Source organism: Anolis carolinensis, chromosome 3 (genome assembly GCF_035594765.1).
Source record: "Anolis carolinensis isolate JA03-04 chromosome 3, rAnoCar3.1.pri, whole genome shotgun sequence".
Classification (NCBI taxonomy): domain Eukaryota; kingdom Metazoa; phylum Chordata; class Lepidosauria; order Squamata; family Dactyloidae; genus Anolis; species Anolis carolinensis.
Window position 1 is genome coordinate 176,652,721 of NC_085843.1, and position 15,248 is coordinate 176,667,968.

General features: G+C 40.2%; 1 protein-coding gene across 5 annotated transcripts in view; it reads left to right on the plus strand.

The window, feature by feature from the left end:
• Positions 1-14,881, plus strand: part of LOC100560393 (rap1 GTPase-GDP dissociation stimulator 1) — a 71,558-nt gene extending 56,677 nt beyond the window's left edge. For 3 of the 5 annotated variants that reach the window (XM_008115804.3, XM_008115806.3, XM_062975826.1), the window contains 6 exons: positions 282-407; positions 922-1,026; positions 6,127-6,266; positions 7,574-7,700; positions 9,119-9,247; positions 14,199-14,881. In XM_008115804.3, the coding sequence (XP_008114011.2) occupies positions 282-407; positions 922-1,026; positions 6,127-6,266; positions 7,574-7,700; positions 9,119-9,247; positions 14,199-14,341 (770 nt within the window). In that variant the 3' untranslated portion in view covers positions 14,342-14,881. The remainder of the gene's footprint in view (positions 1-281; positions 408-921; positions 1,027-6,126; positions 6,267-7,573; positions 7,701-9,118; positions 9,248-14,198) is intronic. The other 2 variants (XM_062975827.1, XM_008115805.3) reach the window with 2 other exon arrangements.
• Positions 14,882-15,248: the final 367 nt, after the last annotated feature.

Sequence of the window (15,248 nt, forward strand, 5' to 3'; positions counted from 1 at the left end):
AAAAAAACATACTATGTTACTTTTTCATAAGGTTTTCTTTCATGTCTTTCTAACTGAGGCCAGGAGTGATTAGCTGATATATGTGTGGTACAATAACTTTGATTCACATCCGAAGTCAAATTCTTGGTACTATTGAGTTTATCCAAAACCGGCTGCTTTGACAACTGTTGTATGTGCAGATATTGTAAAAACAATAGGCATATCTTCTCTGGCAGCTCGTTGTTTTGACATTCAGAAACTGAAACTGGTGTTCATGCCTAACTTTTTATTTCATTTTCCAGTGGCTAACAAGGTTCAGATGCTGGATGAAGGAGTTGCTAAGCGGATCCAGATGCTTTTGAGATCAGACATGCCCCCTGTTCAGTTTAAACTTCTTGGAACATTACGAATGTTGATGGATGGTCAAGGTAGGAAAATGCCAAGGTCTGCTACTCCATAGGGTTCATTTGTGAACTGCATAGCAAAAGAAGCCACATCTTCATATTACAGTGGGAGAAATATTCTTATAAGCATGGAAAGCTCAATGTGCCAGACTTCGGCATCAGAGCTAGAATACTCTTAAGAGCCTTTTGACAGCAGTGGATGATTGATATATTAAGGTTCAAAACAGTAGGCAGTTGGAAAATTTGTCAAAATAAAAACAAGGCAGTGGAGAAACTGTTAAAAATTAACTTAATGGTAAGGAGACCTGGTTGGTGAGAGACATTTTATGGCTGTGAGCCTTAAAGGCTTTGTCTGCAGTGAAAAGGGTGCAGAATGACTACATTAGAAGCCGAGTTCAACACTGTGTTCCAAGTTCTTGTTGCCCTTTCATGAGTCACATTATACCTGGGAACCACACTGTTAAATAAGCAATTTATCTTATATAAAAAGACCTACTTCATCTCAAACAGGATGAGCCAGTAACCTACTTTTCTCTAGATCCCACATATCTCCTGCTTGCATATCTCCTTCTTGCCTCCTGGAAGGAGCCACTTTTAAGATGCTTCATCATGACTGGCATCCTGGTAGTGGCATTCTGTTGTTGCGAGTCAGCCTTATACCTATATATGTCTCTTTTTATTGTTGATATGGAGGATGGTATTCCATTCTTCCCTGCCCATGGGTCAAAGCCACCCTTGAATTGTACCTTCAAAAGGAGGCCACATCTCTACTGATTTTGACATTATCCCAATTTTGCTGGTAATAGTCCCTGGGAAATTGATTTCCTCAGCTTGCCATTCTTCGCATTTCAACCAACTTTCTAAAATCTCAAAAGTTGCATCACTATCTGCAAAGCTTGATTCTAACATACAGATACGTAGCTGCACAGTCCACTACTTGGGAAAACTACATATTGAACTACAACTGAACAGTGTCCATGCTATCTAGCAATTCTGAAAACTGTAGTCCAAAATGTAACTTTCTCAGGCTCTGAGACAAAGCCTGCCATTGCAAATACTATAGCCATGATTATTCATTTTCAAACTGATGCTGCATTAACACTTGTTTAGGACTAAGTATCATTTCTTACTCCAATGATTTTTGGGAGCTTAATGAATAGATTATTAGAAGTTATTACAAGTTGAGCATCCCTTATACAGAATTTTTTCCCATTGAATCCCATCTCCAAGATATCTCATTGTGTACATATATGCAAATGTAACTATTCCAAACTTTTTTAAAAATCTTGGTTCCAAGTACTTTGGATAAGTGATATTCAAACTGTATACTACTCATATATTTTTCAGAATAAACATGCATATTTTCTCACTTCACACAGGACAACATACTATAGAATAACACACTAATTGAATAGAGTTGGGGCTCTTAAACTTTTTCAGCTGCGGAGCACTTTTTGAAGCAAATGTTTCTTGTGGAGCCCCAAGAAATGTTTATATATATTATATAATAATACTACCAACACTCATGGGCCACCCAGTCCAACCCCCTTCTGCCATGCAGGAAAACCAGCCTTTGTAATAATACTTGACAAAATTGAAGGAAAAGCTGACAAGGAGAAGATCTGGTTATGGCTCACGAATGGGACACTGAAGGAGGAGACAGAAGGCTGATCCTTGCAGCCCAGGAGCAAGCCATCAGAACAAATGCAATTAAGGCCAAGATTGAAAAATGACCTGATGACCCAAAATGCAGACTGTGCAAGGAAGCTGATGAAACCATCGATCATATCCTCAGCTATGGTAAGAAAATCACACAGACAGACTACAAATAGAGGCACACCTATGTGGCCCAAATGATTCATTGGAACTTATGCCTCAAGTACCTCCTCCCAGCAGCAAAGAAATGGTGGGATCACAAACCTGCAAAACCTCATTGGAAAATGAGCACGCAAAAATACTGTGGGACTTCGAATCCAGACTGACAAAGTTCTGGAACACAACACACCAGACATCACAGTTGTGGAAAAGTAAAAGGTTTGGATCATTGATGTTGCCATCCCAGGGTACAGTCACATTGACGAAAAACAACAGGAAAAACTCAGCCGCTATCAGGACCTCAAGATTGAACTTCAAAGACTCTGGCAGAAACCAGTACAGGTGTTCCCGGTGGTGATGGGCACACTGGGTACCATGCCAAAAGATCTCAGCCGCCATTTGGAAACAATAGACATTGACAAAATTACGATCTGCCAACTGCAAAAGGCCACCCTACTGGGCTCTGCAAAAATCATCCGAAAATACATCACACAGTCCTAAACGCTTGGGAAGTGTTCGACTTGTGATTTTGTGATACAAAATCCAGCATATCTATCTTGTTTGCTGTGTCATATAATAATAATAATAATAATAATAATAATAATAATAATAATAATAATAGGATCAGCCCCAGAGGCCATCTAGTCCAACCTCCATCTGCCATGCAGGAAAAGCACAATCAAAACACCCCCTGAGCGGTGGGAGGAAAATAGGGTTTTGGAAGCAAGCAAGGTAAGGAGGATAAGACCTGGGTGATGAGGAAGACAGGGGAAAGGGGACTTTTGGGGGTGAGGGAGGCAGGGGGAGAGGGAGAAGTGGTAAAGAGAAGGGAAAACTTGGAGGGGGAGGAAAACAAGGAGCCCCTAAATATTTTTGTGGAGCCCCAAGGGCTCCATGGACCCTTTGAGAATCGCTTGAATACAATACTATAGTATAACATACTACAGAATAACATACTGAAATGATTGAGTAAAGAAAAACATAATTTTATGCAACCCTATGCCACTTATTTTTTGAGAGAAAATCCATGCTTAGTGTATAGGAGACAAATCTGCTGCACACAAAACATGTTTTCGGTGCAAAAAAGGCCATATATTTTCCCCATAAAACAATTCCTCTGCAACACTTCAGAACATTCAAATAAAGGGAGAATACTGTGGTGAAGCATTTGTTTTTTCCCCACTCCAAATAATCTACAGCAATTATTTCTCCATACATGCACGAATGAACTAGTCAAAGATTTACATCCCTAATATAGATTTTCCTGCTCCTATCCCTTAAAGTAAACTACTATAAGAATTCAAAGCAACATAAGTGATCCTGTCTAGCAAAAGCCAAGGAGGAAGGAGAAACCACCCAAAATTCTGATTTACCCTTTTCTGGCAGGGAATCCAGAAGCTTCCTACCTCAATTGCCATCTGTTCTATTTATCAGTAAGCCAACATTAATTAACTCTATACAAAACACCCCTGTGGATGTGTGTCTTTTAACAGGTCTCTGCTAAATTAGTTGATTGTGTTGTCTAATCTAAATTAATTACAGCAATTGTTGCCTGGTGTGTTGACACTTGCTGAATTTAGAGAGCCCCCCCCCCCTCTCTTGAAGGAATCTGAACCTTCATTATTAATAGATTTTCAGCAACACAAACCAACAGGAGTTCTCCTATCCGCTAGGCTTGTGCATGGATTCGGATTGGTCAGTTCCCTTCAGCCAATCCAGCTTGTTCAGATGGCTGTAATGGCAAGAGCTCAGTCACCATATTTTTTCTCCCAAAAGGGCCTACGTGGCTGCCGGGCACAGCTTCTTCCCTTCTATTCGGGAGTATACGACACATGCATCCTTAACCCCATCCTTCAAACCCAGACTCCCTTGAAGACAAGATAGGAAAGGGTCCCAGAAAGGGTGCTTCCTTAACCCATTCCTAAAACCCAGACTCCCTGGAAAAGGAGAAAGGAAAGAATCCCAAGAACGATAGGGAGTCTTGTATGTTTCCCATTGCTGCCTAGCCTAAAACAGATATTCCCATTAGCCAGTTTTTGGGAGGCTCCTGAAAATGGATCTGGGTGCCCAACAAAATTTGGATGCCAAAAACGATCACCATCTAACTGAATTACACAAGCCTACTATCCAGACATCTCTAGAAACACACCATTGACTGCCTACACATGGTCATGGGATCTTTTCGGAGAAATACATTTGTGTGAATCAAGTTTCCACATGCATGTTGACAAAACTCAGGGCTGTAGCCAAGGGGAGGAGAGGTTAGGGGTTGAACCCCCCCCCCCCGGAAATTTTTCAGGTTTTTTTTTTAAACCTGGTTTACTCATGAATTTTAACTGTTTAATCAAATCCCCATAAGTGTCCACTGAACTTTGTCTGTCTTGAGTATCTACTGATGTGTATTGATGGAGCCTGATTTCTAAATTATTTTGCATTATGGAACTACTCTTCATGATTTGCTTAAAAAAGGTTATCCCCCCTCCCCCCCCCCCAAAAAAAATTCTGGCTAGAGTCCTTGTGCCGTCCGCCAGACAATAAAAAAAAACTATAAAGCTGAAACGTGCCGTCCTTTATCCGGGCGAACTGCAAATCCCTATAAGCTGTCCTAAAATATTGAACGACTGAGTCTGGAGAACTTCAAAAAAGGATGTTTATTCATACAAGGTTGTAAACCTGGCACAGATCTTACAGTTGCAGAAAATGAAACAAATTTCCATAGGTTTTAGTTGCAGAATTATCCCTGGTTCCAGAAGGCAAAGGTGATTATAAAACCACTATACCCTAATCACGCTGTCTATATTAGAAGGAGAAACTCTTTCCTTCCCTATCTTTACAGCAAAGATTAGTTCTAGAAGCGATGGAATAACCCTGCTCCTCTAACTAGATTTCCTATTCCAGATCAGTATAATTCAATACTTATCTAATTTGGATAGGCTTAGATTGGCCTGGTTTTGAGGATGATTTGTCCCAGTTAGCCTTGCACAGCTCCAGCACGTTGGAAGACTATAGCCAGAATGAAACTCTAAAATGGAGACTAGACCCTGGTAAAAAGGGCGGTCCTAAGATGTTGTACTCTTTGACCAATCATTGCAAAGAAAACTGCAGCCAGCTCTTGCAGACTTCAAGCCACCTTTCCTGGGCTTTTGCAGCCAGAGGCTGAAACAAAATGCAAAGGAGGGAAAACAAACAAACGACCAATAAGTAAGGCAAACCATCGTCCTGGGGGACGGAACAGTCCTGACAAGACTACTATTTTGATTGTTGCCATACCTCTCTGAAATGGTCACCAGTTCACATACATGCATTTCTCACCTGAGAACTGCACTCTTTGAGTGATAACATGCCTGTGTGAATGGGCTGTGAGATAAAAAGCCCCCAAACAGAATTTCCACACAGGTTTATACTGAATATTTTCCAATAGAAACCCTTCCTGAATTCACACGAATGCATATTTTTCCCCTGCTGACTGCAACATCAAAGAATGTGCTTATCTGTGCAAATCAATTATCACAGGATTTTCATATCTCCTCACTTAATCTAAAATGCCAAGTTTCTCAAGGAAGGCACTCCACACATTCATTTGCAAGTCAAGAACCACAAGCTATTAAGTGATATATATGTAAAAGCACATGTTGGTTTTCCACATTTTCCCCCTATCATTTGTCACTGTCCAGATATACTGTATCTCATTGATTTGGTATAGAAGTTAGATAAAATAAATGAATCCTTTCCTGAATGCATGGCTTTCCTCCATCAAAATATGTTCCATTTGAGATTATATGAAAGCTCTTTTTCATAGCGCATAAACTGTTTGTGTCTGCAGATAATGATTTTAAAAGCTGAATGCAATTAAAGTTTTAAACAAGGGGGAACAAACAGCTGCCGCATCCCAGGACATCTTCAAAATATCCCAGTCTTTGTCTTTCAGCTGATGCAGCAGAGGAACTGGGCCAAGATCTCATGCTGCTACACCGGCTGGTGCAATGGTGCGATTCAAAGGACCATGCTGGAGTCTGCGGAGAAGCAAACCGGCTGCTGGCTTCGCTCATACGCCACAGTCGTTCTCAAGTATGAATGGGGATAGCTTTTAATCCATTTGCAAGCATCATTTTTATGTGTGGAATTCCTGTTTGCAAATGTGTCAGTAACCACATCTTTCACAAGTCTATAGTCTTCATCAATTTCTTTTTGAAATTATCCAACACTCTCAACCTCGGAAAACCCTTTTATAAATTTATGTTAGGGTCAGCACAAGTCCAAAACAATTATTATGGAAGGCACTTGACAACAACATACAACCTCCAATTTTCAATCTGTGTCTACCCTAAACGAAGTAACATTACTCTGTTTTATCTGTTACTGGTTTAGGTAGGTGATGCCTGGGTTAGGAATTTTGTAAAGATAAACAAGAAGTAGTAATTGTTTTTTTTTAAAAATATATATGTATATGTGTATATATATACAGACACACAGTGGAAACTTAAGAGCATCTCAGCTTAGGAGCATTTGAGCTAATAGCTGTTCGCCCCATGTTTTGTTTTAACATAAAAGCAGCATTTTTAATTAAGAGCTAGTACCAGAGCACAGGGATTTAGGGCTTCAAGGGAGCAACCTCTGTGCCTCATTCTCTTGCCTGCTTTGAGAGATTGCTGTCCACTTTGCTCTTATCCTCTTTGAGGAGCTTTGGTTTAGTTGATTTTGTGGGGTTTTTGGCTTCATGAAGGCAGAGACAGAGTGAGAGCAAGGGAGGGAGGGAGGCTGGAATGAGTACAGAATGAATAAACAAATGCTTCTGCCTGTTCCCTTTGTGTGTTGTGCTTTCTTGCCACAACTTTGTGCTTCTACCATTTTCAAGTTGATATTTCTTTTGATTGTTCCATGTGAATTTGCATTTTATATTATTTATAAAGTACATTTTCTTATTTAAAAACTCAAAACAAAAAATGGGGGTGCAAAACAGATTAATAGCATTTAAATGATAAATTCACTTTGAGATAAGAGCATTTTGAGTTAAGCACTCAGTCACAGAATTACTTAGACTCTTTTAAGTCAAGGTATTACTGCATAGAGAGATGTAAACATGCAATTGGGACAGAGGTCAAAGTTGTGTAGTTTTGCATTTGTTGCTAATGGAAGTTATTTTTAAACATGTTACTTCTAAGCATAAAGTTTTTAGAGGAAAAATAAGATGAAAATGAAAAGCAACTTTCATTTTCAATGTTGTAACCATTGGTTGTAGGGTGGGGAAGGAAAAACAGAGCTCCTGTCCTATTCCTAGGTAAGATTAATAGGACATGGGTTTCTTTATTGTTGTTGTTGTTGTTGTTGTTGTTGTTCTAATCTCTCTCTCTCTCTCCCTCTCGTTTTCTAAACAGGAAGTTGTCAAAGCCATTCAAGAGGCCGGAGCCATGAAGCACCTGGTTTGCATGGCAACCAGCGAGCATGCAATAATGCAGAATGAAGCCTTGATTGCTTTGGCCATTGCTTCTGCAATAAACTTAGGTATTACGCTGTCTGTAAGCAGACTCTGAACAGAATATGTACCCTGGTCTGCTTACAGAGAGAGCCGCCAGATTGAAAATTGGAGGCAGCTCCTCTCTTTTTAATGGCTGTGTAGAAAAGGGAATTTTCAGCCAATGTTGCTTGTCATGCAGCCAGGTAACAAGCAATACTTGCTGAAATTCCCTGATCTACAACAACCATCACATCTCCCCAATCATCATTCTGGTAATATTTTTAAACACAAATCAAGATTGGCATGCCTCTGAGAAAGTTTGCGCTCCATCCACCTCTCTTCGTCACAACTTGGCTTGCTTTAAGCTCTCATTTGGGTGTGGCTCAACTCAAGCAGTGAAGGCAGATATGTACAGTTTGTCAGAGCTGACCAGATTTGTGCTTAAAGAGTTATGGTCAAGAGAGTCCAAGGAATGAAGGAGCAGCGAGAAGCAGCATTATACCGATCTACAGATCTATAGAGCCTTTGTTTTGCAGATAAATGATATTGACTAAGGCTCCTTCTACACTGCCATACAAAATCCAGATTATCTGCTTCGAACTGGATATGGTAGTGTAGATTCATATAATCCAGTTCAAAGCAGATAATGTGGATTATCTGCTTTGATAATCTGGATTATATGGCAGTGTAGAAGGGGCCTTAGATAGGAAGTAGTGGGATGGATCCAAATCTTATCATCCCATTCTTTTTCTGTCCAATCTTCCTGGTCATGGAATGGAGATGGTAGGGATATCTTTCTTAGATCTTAGCTGCCACTTCTAGGAGGTGAATGAGGCTGGAACTATATTGCCATATAATCCAGACTATAAAAACGGATTATCCACATTATCTGCCTTGAACTGGATTATTTGAGTCCACATAATCCAGTTCAAAGCAGATATCCTGGATTTTATATGGTGGAAGGGACCAGAGTTGTAGCCCTACACAATCTTTGGTGTGTTTTACTTCTCTGCTCCTCTTTCTCCCCCATGAGATAGAGCAAGGAGGATCAAAGCCTGGCCCTTCATTAAAGTATGTGGTGAGAAAACCTACAACCTCCCTGCCCTACAATGGTTCCCAGAAGGAGCAAAGTCTAGCCCATGACCAAAGTGTGGGGTGAGACCAAACCTATGATCCCACTGCCCCACAATGTTTTCTTAACCCTGATATTTTTGAACAGTGAAAGGCAGAAATACAAGCAGTGAGGTAGGACCCTTGGAGTTTATATGATCTGTGATGTCCCTAGAAGTCTTGGCTTTCTGAACCTTTTTAAAGTTAAGGCTGCTAGGATTAGATGTCTAGTTAACCAGAAAGCTTCACATCTGTCTTTAAAAAAAAACTGGCACAAGAAAGTATGATCTTCATCTTTGGAAATATCTTTGGAGAGAGTGGTTGAATATATTAAAACATTTTTTCTCCTTTACAGAAATCATCAAAGAGGAGTTTAAGGAGGCCAGTCTAGTTCAGAATATACATAAACTTCTCCAAGATGAAAGCACAGGTCCAGAGGTGAAATATAATTCCATAGGCCTGTTGTGCAGTCTCCTAAATTCAGGTAATTGGAGTCCAGCTGGTATAGGAATTACCATTTGCCATAGCATCACATGAGAGTCCTTCATATTATGAAACATTACACAGTCTTAACACAGCAGGAAGTGCCTTCTTGATATATTTCAAAGGCCTCAGTCCCGCACCCAAAGAATATACTTATACAGCCTTCCCCAATCCAGTGCCTGCTAAATATACTCATCTGCAAATCCCAACATCCCACCCTCCATTTTCATACTGGTTGGGTATGATGTGACTGTAGTCAAAGGCATCTGGAAGGCATGGCTGATGTAAAACATAAAATCTTTATCTAAATTAGTTCTAAATCACTGTAAGGAGCAAATAAAGCCTGGTTTATAAAACCCACCCTACAGCCCACCAGTCTCCTACCACATGGGCGTACTTAAAGTAGAGACAGAATGGTTCCAACTGCTAGGCAGTGTGGATGTGATCTGAAGGACAGGAGTAAAGGAAGGGTCCCCAAACTAAGGCCTGTGGGCTGGATGTGGCCCTCCAAGGTCATTTACCCAGCCCCAGTCCTAAACTTTAGACATAGGGTTGACCTAAGTATGAAACAACTAGAAGGCACACAACAACAACAATCCTAATTTTGAACTATTTCCTCATAGTCCTCCCTCCCAAACAGTCTCAGGGACTGTGAATTGGTCCTCAATTTTAAACGTTTGAGGACCCCTGGAGTAAAGTGTAACGGCAGTAGCAGTTCTGCATTTCTCCCCTGCTTCCCTCTAGTGGTTTGGATAGGAAGTTTTGGAGGATATAGGTTACAGAAATATGAAGCCATGCAAAGGAGGTTATCAATGGGCAAATGTGGTCCCTATCTTCAAGAAGGCAAAAAAAGGACGACTCAAACAATTACCATCTGGCCAGCCTCACGTCAATACTAGACAAGATTCTGGAAAAGATCATTAAGGAAGTGGTCTGCAAACACTTAAAAAGGAAAGCGATCATCGTTAATAGTCAACACGGATTTATCAAAAACAAGTCATGCCAGACTAATCTGATCTCTTTTTTCAATAGTGTTAGGAGCTGGGTAGATACAGGGAACGCCATGGATGTAGCTTATCTGGATTTCAGTAAGGCCTTCGACAAGGTCCCCCATGACCTTCTACAAAATAGTCAAATGTGGGCTAGGCAAAACTACAGTTAGGTGAATCTGTAACTGGTTAAGTGAACGAACCCAAAGGGTGCTCACCAATGCATCTTCTTCATCCTGGAAAGAAGTGACAAGTGGAGTGCTGCAGGGTTTTGTCCTGGGCCCGGTTCTGTTCATCATCTTTATTAATGACTTAGATGAAGGGTTAGAAGGCACAATCATCAAGTTTGCAGACGACACCAAACTGGGAGGGATAGCTATCACTCCAGAAGATAGGAGCAGAATTCAAAACGGTCTTGACAGATGAGGGAGATGGGCTGAAACCAACAAAATTTTCAAGTTCAACAGGAATAAATGCAAGATACTCCACTTAGGCAGAAAAAAGTAAAGGCAAAGATACAGAAGGGCGGATGCCTGGCTCAACAGCAGTACGTGTGAAAAAGATCTTGGAGTCCTCGTGGACAGTAAATTAAACATGAGCCAACAATGTGATGTTGCGGCAAAAAAAGCCAATGGGATTTGGTCTCCATAAATAGGAGTATAGTGTCTAGGTCATGCTAACCCTCTATTCCTCCTTGGTCAGACCACACCTGGAGCACTACTGCTGTTGGAGAAGTATCTACTGTTGGCTGCTGGTAATGAAACAAGTTGTTGCTGTTGTTGCTCCTTGTCCTCCTCCTCCTCCTCTTTCTTTCTCTCCATCCCTCTTCTTCACACTAGTGGGTTTGCTGGAAAAACAAAGTCCCCGCCCCTCAAAAAAAAAAAAACTCCTGTCTTCGACAGCTTATGAGACTTTAGCCAGAATGTTAAGAGCCTCCCTTTGCTCTTATTGTCTTTGCTTATTGTCCAGACTATATTAGGACTGGCACATTTCTCTGTGCCTCTGCTCTGTGCAAACTCAGGAACCATTGTGTTTTTTCCAAGAAAAGAAGACTGTTTCTTGCTACTTTGATCTAGCATACATTGCTAGAACTTTGCCTACTCAATACACATCTGGCAATTATTCACTTAAGCCACAATCACCATCTTGAAATAGGATCTGCAGCGGTCACAAGATCACTATCCGGACTAAATTTTGGACTTTCCTGTTTCTCTGCATCTCTTCCACCCACCACCTGTGCCACTCGTCGTCCTCGTCTCAGTCGTTCAGTCGTTTTCGACTCTTCGTGACCTCATGGACCAGTCCACGCCAGAGCTCCCTGTCAGCCGTCACCGTCCCCTTCAAAGTCGAGCCAGTCACTTCAAAGGATACCGTCCATCCATCTCGCCCTTGGTCGGCCTCTCTTCCTTTTTCCTTCCATTTTTCCCAGCATTATGCTCTTCTCCAAGCTTTCCTGTCTTCTCATGATGTGGCCAAAATACTTCAACTTTGCCTCTAATATCCTTCCCTCCAGTGAACAGTCAGGCATTATTTCCTGGAGGATGGACTGGTTGGATCTTCTTGCGGTCCAAGGCACTCTCAGGATTTTCCTCCAGCACCAGAGTTCAAAAGCGTCTATCTTCCTTCGCTCAGCCTTCCTTATGGTCCAGCTCTCGCATCCATAAGTTACTATGGGGAATACCATGGCTTTGACTATGCGGACCTTCGTTGCCAGTGTGATGTCTCTGCTTTTCAGTATTTTATCGAGGTTGGCCATTGCTCTCCTCCCAAGAAGTAAATGTCTTCTGATTTCCTGTGCCACTACTGAACCTAATTTACAGTTCTGAATAATTCAGAAGCTTGCACACTGTTATGGCATTAGTCCCGATAAAGCACTTTCTGACTATTTTCTTGTCATGAACCTTTTAATTATGAGTAATCTAAGTGTAACATGTCTCCTATATAATTAATTTACATTCTAATTTCAGTTGGGTCCCACTGAGGCTAAAACAAGACACATGTAACAGCAGAAGAATGTGAATGCTTCAGTCTTAATTTATTGAAACTTAATGAGAAGAGGTTTTTGTTTTGTTTTGTTTTTTACAAAAGAGATATCAATATTTCTGAATTCTGAGATTGCGTCTCAGGTATTAGTAGTGCCTATCAGCATCTTGGGTTTGGAAATCCAAGCAGAAGAGATGAACAAAAGTAAAGCAAAACATCTAGGAAATACAAACCTAGAATTTCAAATTGCTTTAGAATTCATCTAATTCAACTTACTCCGCAATGCCAGATGCAACTGCAGCATGTTTGATAGACAGCTGTCCAAATCCTGTTTCAATATAGTGCCAACAAAGCACAGGTTGTCACCGTGAAGCAGACTGTCACATTATTGAATAGCTCTTATTTCTAGGATTTTTCTCCTACTTGTATAGACAAATTATATTTAAATACAGAATTCATTTCACCATTGACTCATTAGGCATACTTTTTTTTTTGTAATTTGAAAAACATCAAAACACATGGAGAGTGCTATATATAGAAAGGTAAAACTAAAGAATGCTATAAAGTAGTGTTACTTTAAAGTGGTGGTCTTAAAGATCAGTGCCAGTCTGTGAGTTATTGGCTTCCAGGCCACAGTATGCTTCCAGGAAATAAAATATTCCATTCCTGTAGTGTCAGTCCCTGGTACATTAGGACAAAACCCTAATGGCAACTGTACCATTTCCCCCAAAATAAGATATCCCCTGAAAATAAGACCTAGTAGAGATTTTGCTGAATTGCTAAATATAAGGTCTTCCCCAAAAGTAAGACCTAGCAAAGTTTGTGTTTGGAAGCATGCCCGCCAAACAGAACACCAGAGCATGCAGGATTGTTAAATTGTTAGATTGTTGTACATGGAGATCATGGTAGTAACAAGAAATTCATGATAGGGTTCACAGTTTGTCTGGTTATGCTGGTTTGTGATGACAACTACTGTAAGTATATAATAAATGTTCATTATTTTGTTCAACAATAAATGTGAATTCTTCATGGAAAAATAAGACATCCTCTGAAAATAAAACCTAGTGGATCTTTGGGAGCAAAAATTATTAGACTCTTATTTTTGGAGAAACACAGTATGGAGTATCATGGCATTTTCTGGGGCTGAGAGAGTCTGACTTGCCCAAGGTCACTCAGTGGATTTCTGTAGCTAAGCGTAATATCAAACCGTGGTCTCCTATGCTCATTCCATGACACCACACTGTGTTATTTGTATTTGTTTTATTATTATTATTATTTAGGGCATTTTTACCTTGTTCTTCAGCCATGAAGGCACTCAGAGCAGCTTTCAAAATGTTAATATTCCACAGGCTTACAATCTACATAAGATAAATAAGATAAAATACATCAGACACAATGTAACAATGTCTTGCTAGCTACCTACCTCCCACTCAGTGGTCAGCGGAATGGCAGTTGAAGGGACTCCGAACAGCTACTGGATGAGACACAATGGAGTTGTCTCATGTAATTACCTAGATATATGTCTCTGCTTCTTTCCACCAAAGCAGATGAGGCAGCTGGTAGGACTTTTAAAATGGCTTAACCAATAAACAGAACGTAACAGTGGAAAATCTGAGGATGTGTTGATATAAAACAACTGTTGTAGAGGACTGGGTGCATCAATTGACCATTTGGGCTGAGGGTCAAGGTGATAGGTGGAAATTGGAGTTTTGGACCTCTTAAGTTATACTAATGTCAACAACAACCTATTGTAAGGTACAGAAATAATATAAACCCATTACCCACAGCCCCCAGTGTCGGTGTGCAAATCAGGGCATTGCACAAGAAATACAAAGCTAATCACACCATTATATGGATTGCAACACTTTATTAGTCTGATGCTTCATACTCAGGTTCTTGTATTAGATGTATCATATTGCTTGTTAGCTTGGCTTTTATTGCTGTGGGTCACCCTACTCAAATATGTTTCCTCTCTTTTAGGCGACCTAAGACAAGAAGCTGAAGGGGACGAGATAAAAGAGACCCTCGAGAAACTCTGTGGCCACATCAATGAGAATGTAGCCAAACAGGCTCTAATGGCTCTTCATATACTCAATGGCGAGCAGAGCTTATTTGAGCAATAAATATATGACACAGGTCTGCTCATCCAACACAGCTTTCTGTACATAATGCACTCTTCCAATGAAAGTACTACCTTGGCTAACAAGCTGTGCTTGGGGATTGATATTTTGAGCCTAGAAAATAAATTACTGTATTTACTCACTTCTAATGCTCACCTTCTTTGACTAAATTATCTTCTCAAAATTAGGGTGCGCATTAGATTTGTGTAATATGGCAAATACTTTTTTGGGTTTCAAGGTTTTGAAAATTGATGTGTGCATTAGATTTGATGGCGCATTAGACTCGAGTAAATATGGTAATATTGGAGCTAGCCTTAAATATGAGTAGTTTGCTGGTGATGTTTTATTTTTTAATCTTGTTCAAGCAAATGTATCATAGTATTTGTGTTTGTTGCAATCCCACCTCCACCATGTTGCAGTTCCATTTAAAAGATGACAGATTTCCAGTTTGTGTCTTTTTTGATGTTTTCTTCCAAGAATACATTCCGTTTTATTTCTATATCATGTAGATTTTAGCTACATTAAAATTTATATTGAAATGTGCATTTTATAGTTGTCCCAAAGATATGTTTGTACATGACTTTCCTAAAATAAGCATTTACTTGTGTTATGGGAGCAAAGAACTGTATTGTCAACTTTGGAGAAATGAGAAATTCAAACGTTAATATAATTCCAGCCCCTGTATCGGTCCAGAATGCCTAAATTAGTGGAATCTGTTAGCAGCTGTTTCACAATGCAGACAAAATGAAATCTTAAGTGATCTCCAGCAAAAAGGACAAAAACAGTCCTATTAGGTGAACATGAGATCCTGCTCTACGGCTTTAACAGAATCAGGTCTGTACTCAGGAAACATGCCCAACAGGGGAGATGCTACTCAAAATGGTGGCCTGTAAACCAGTGCAAGTTGCTA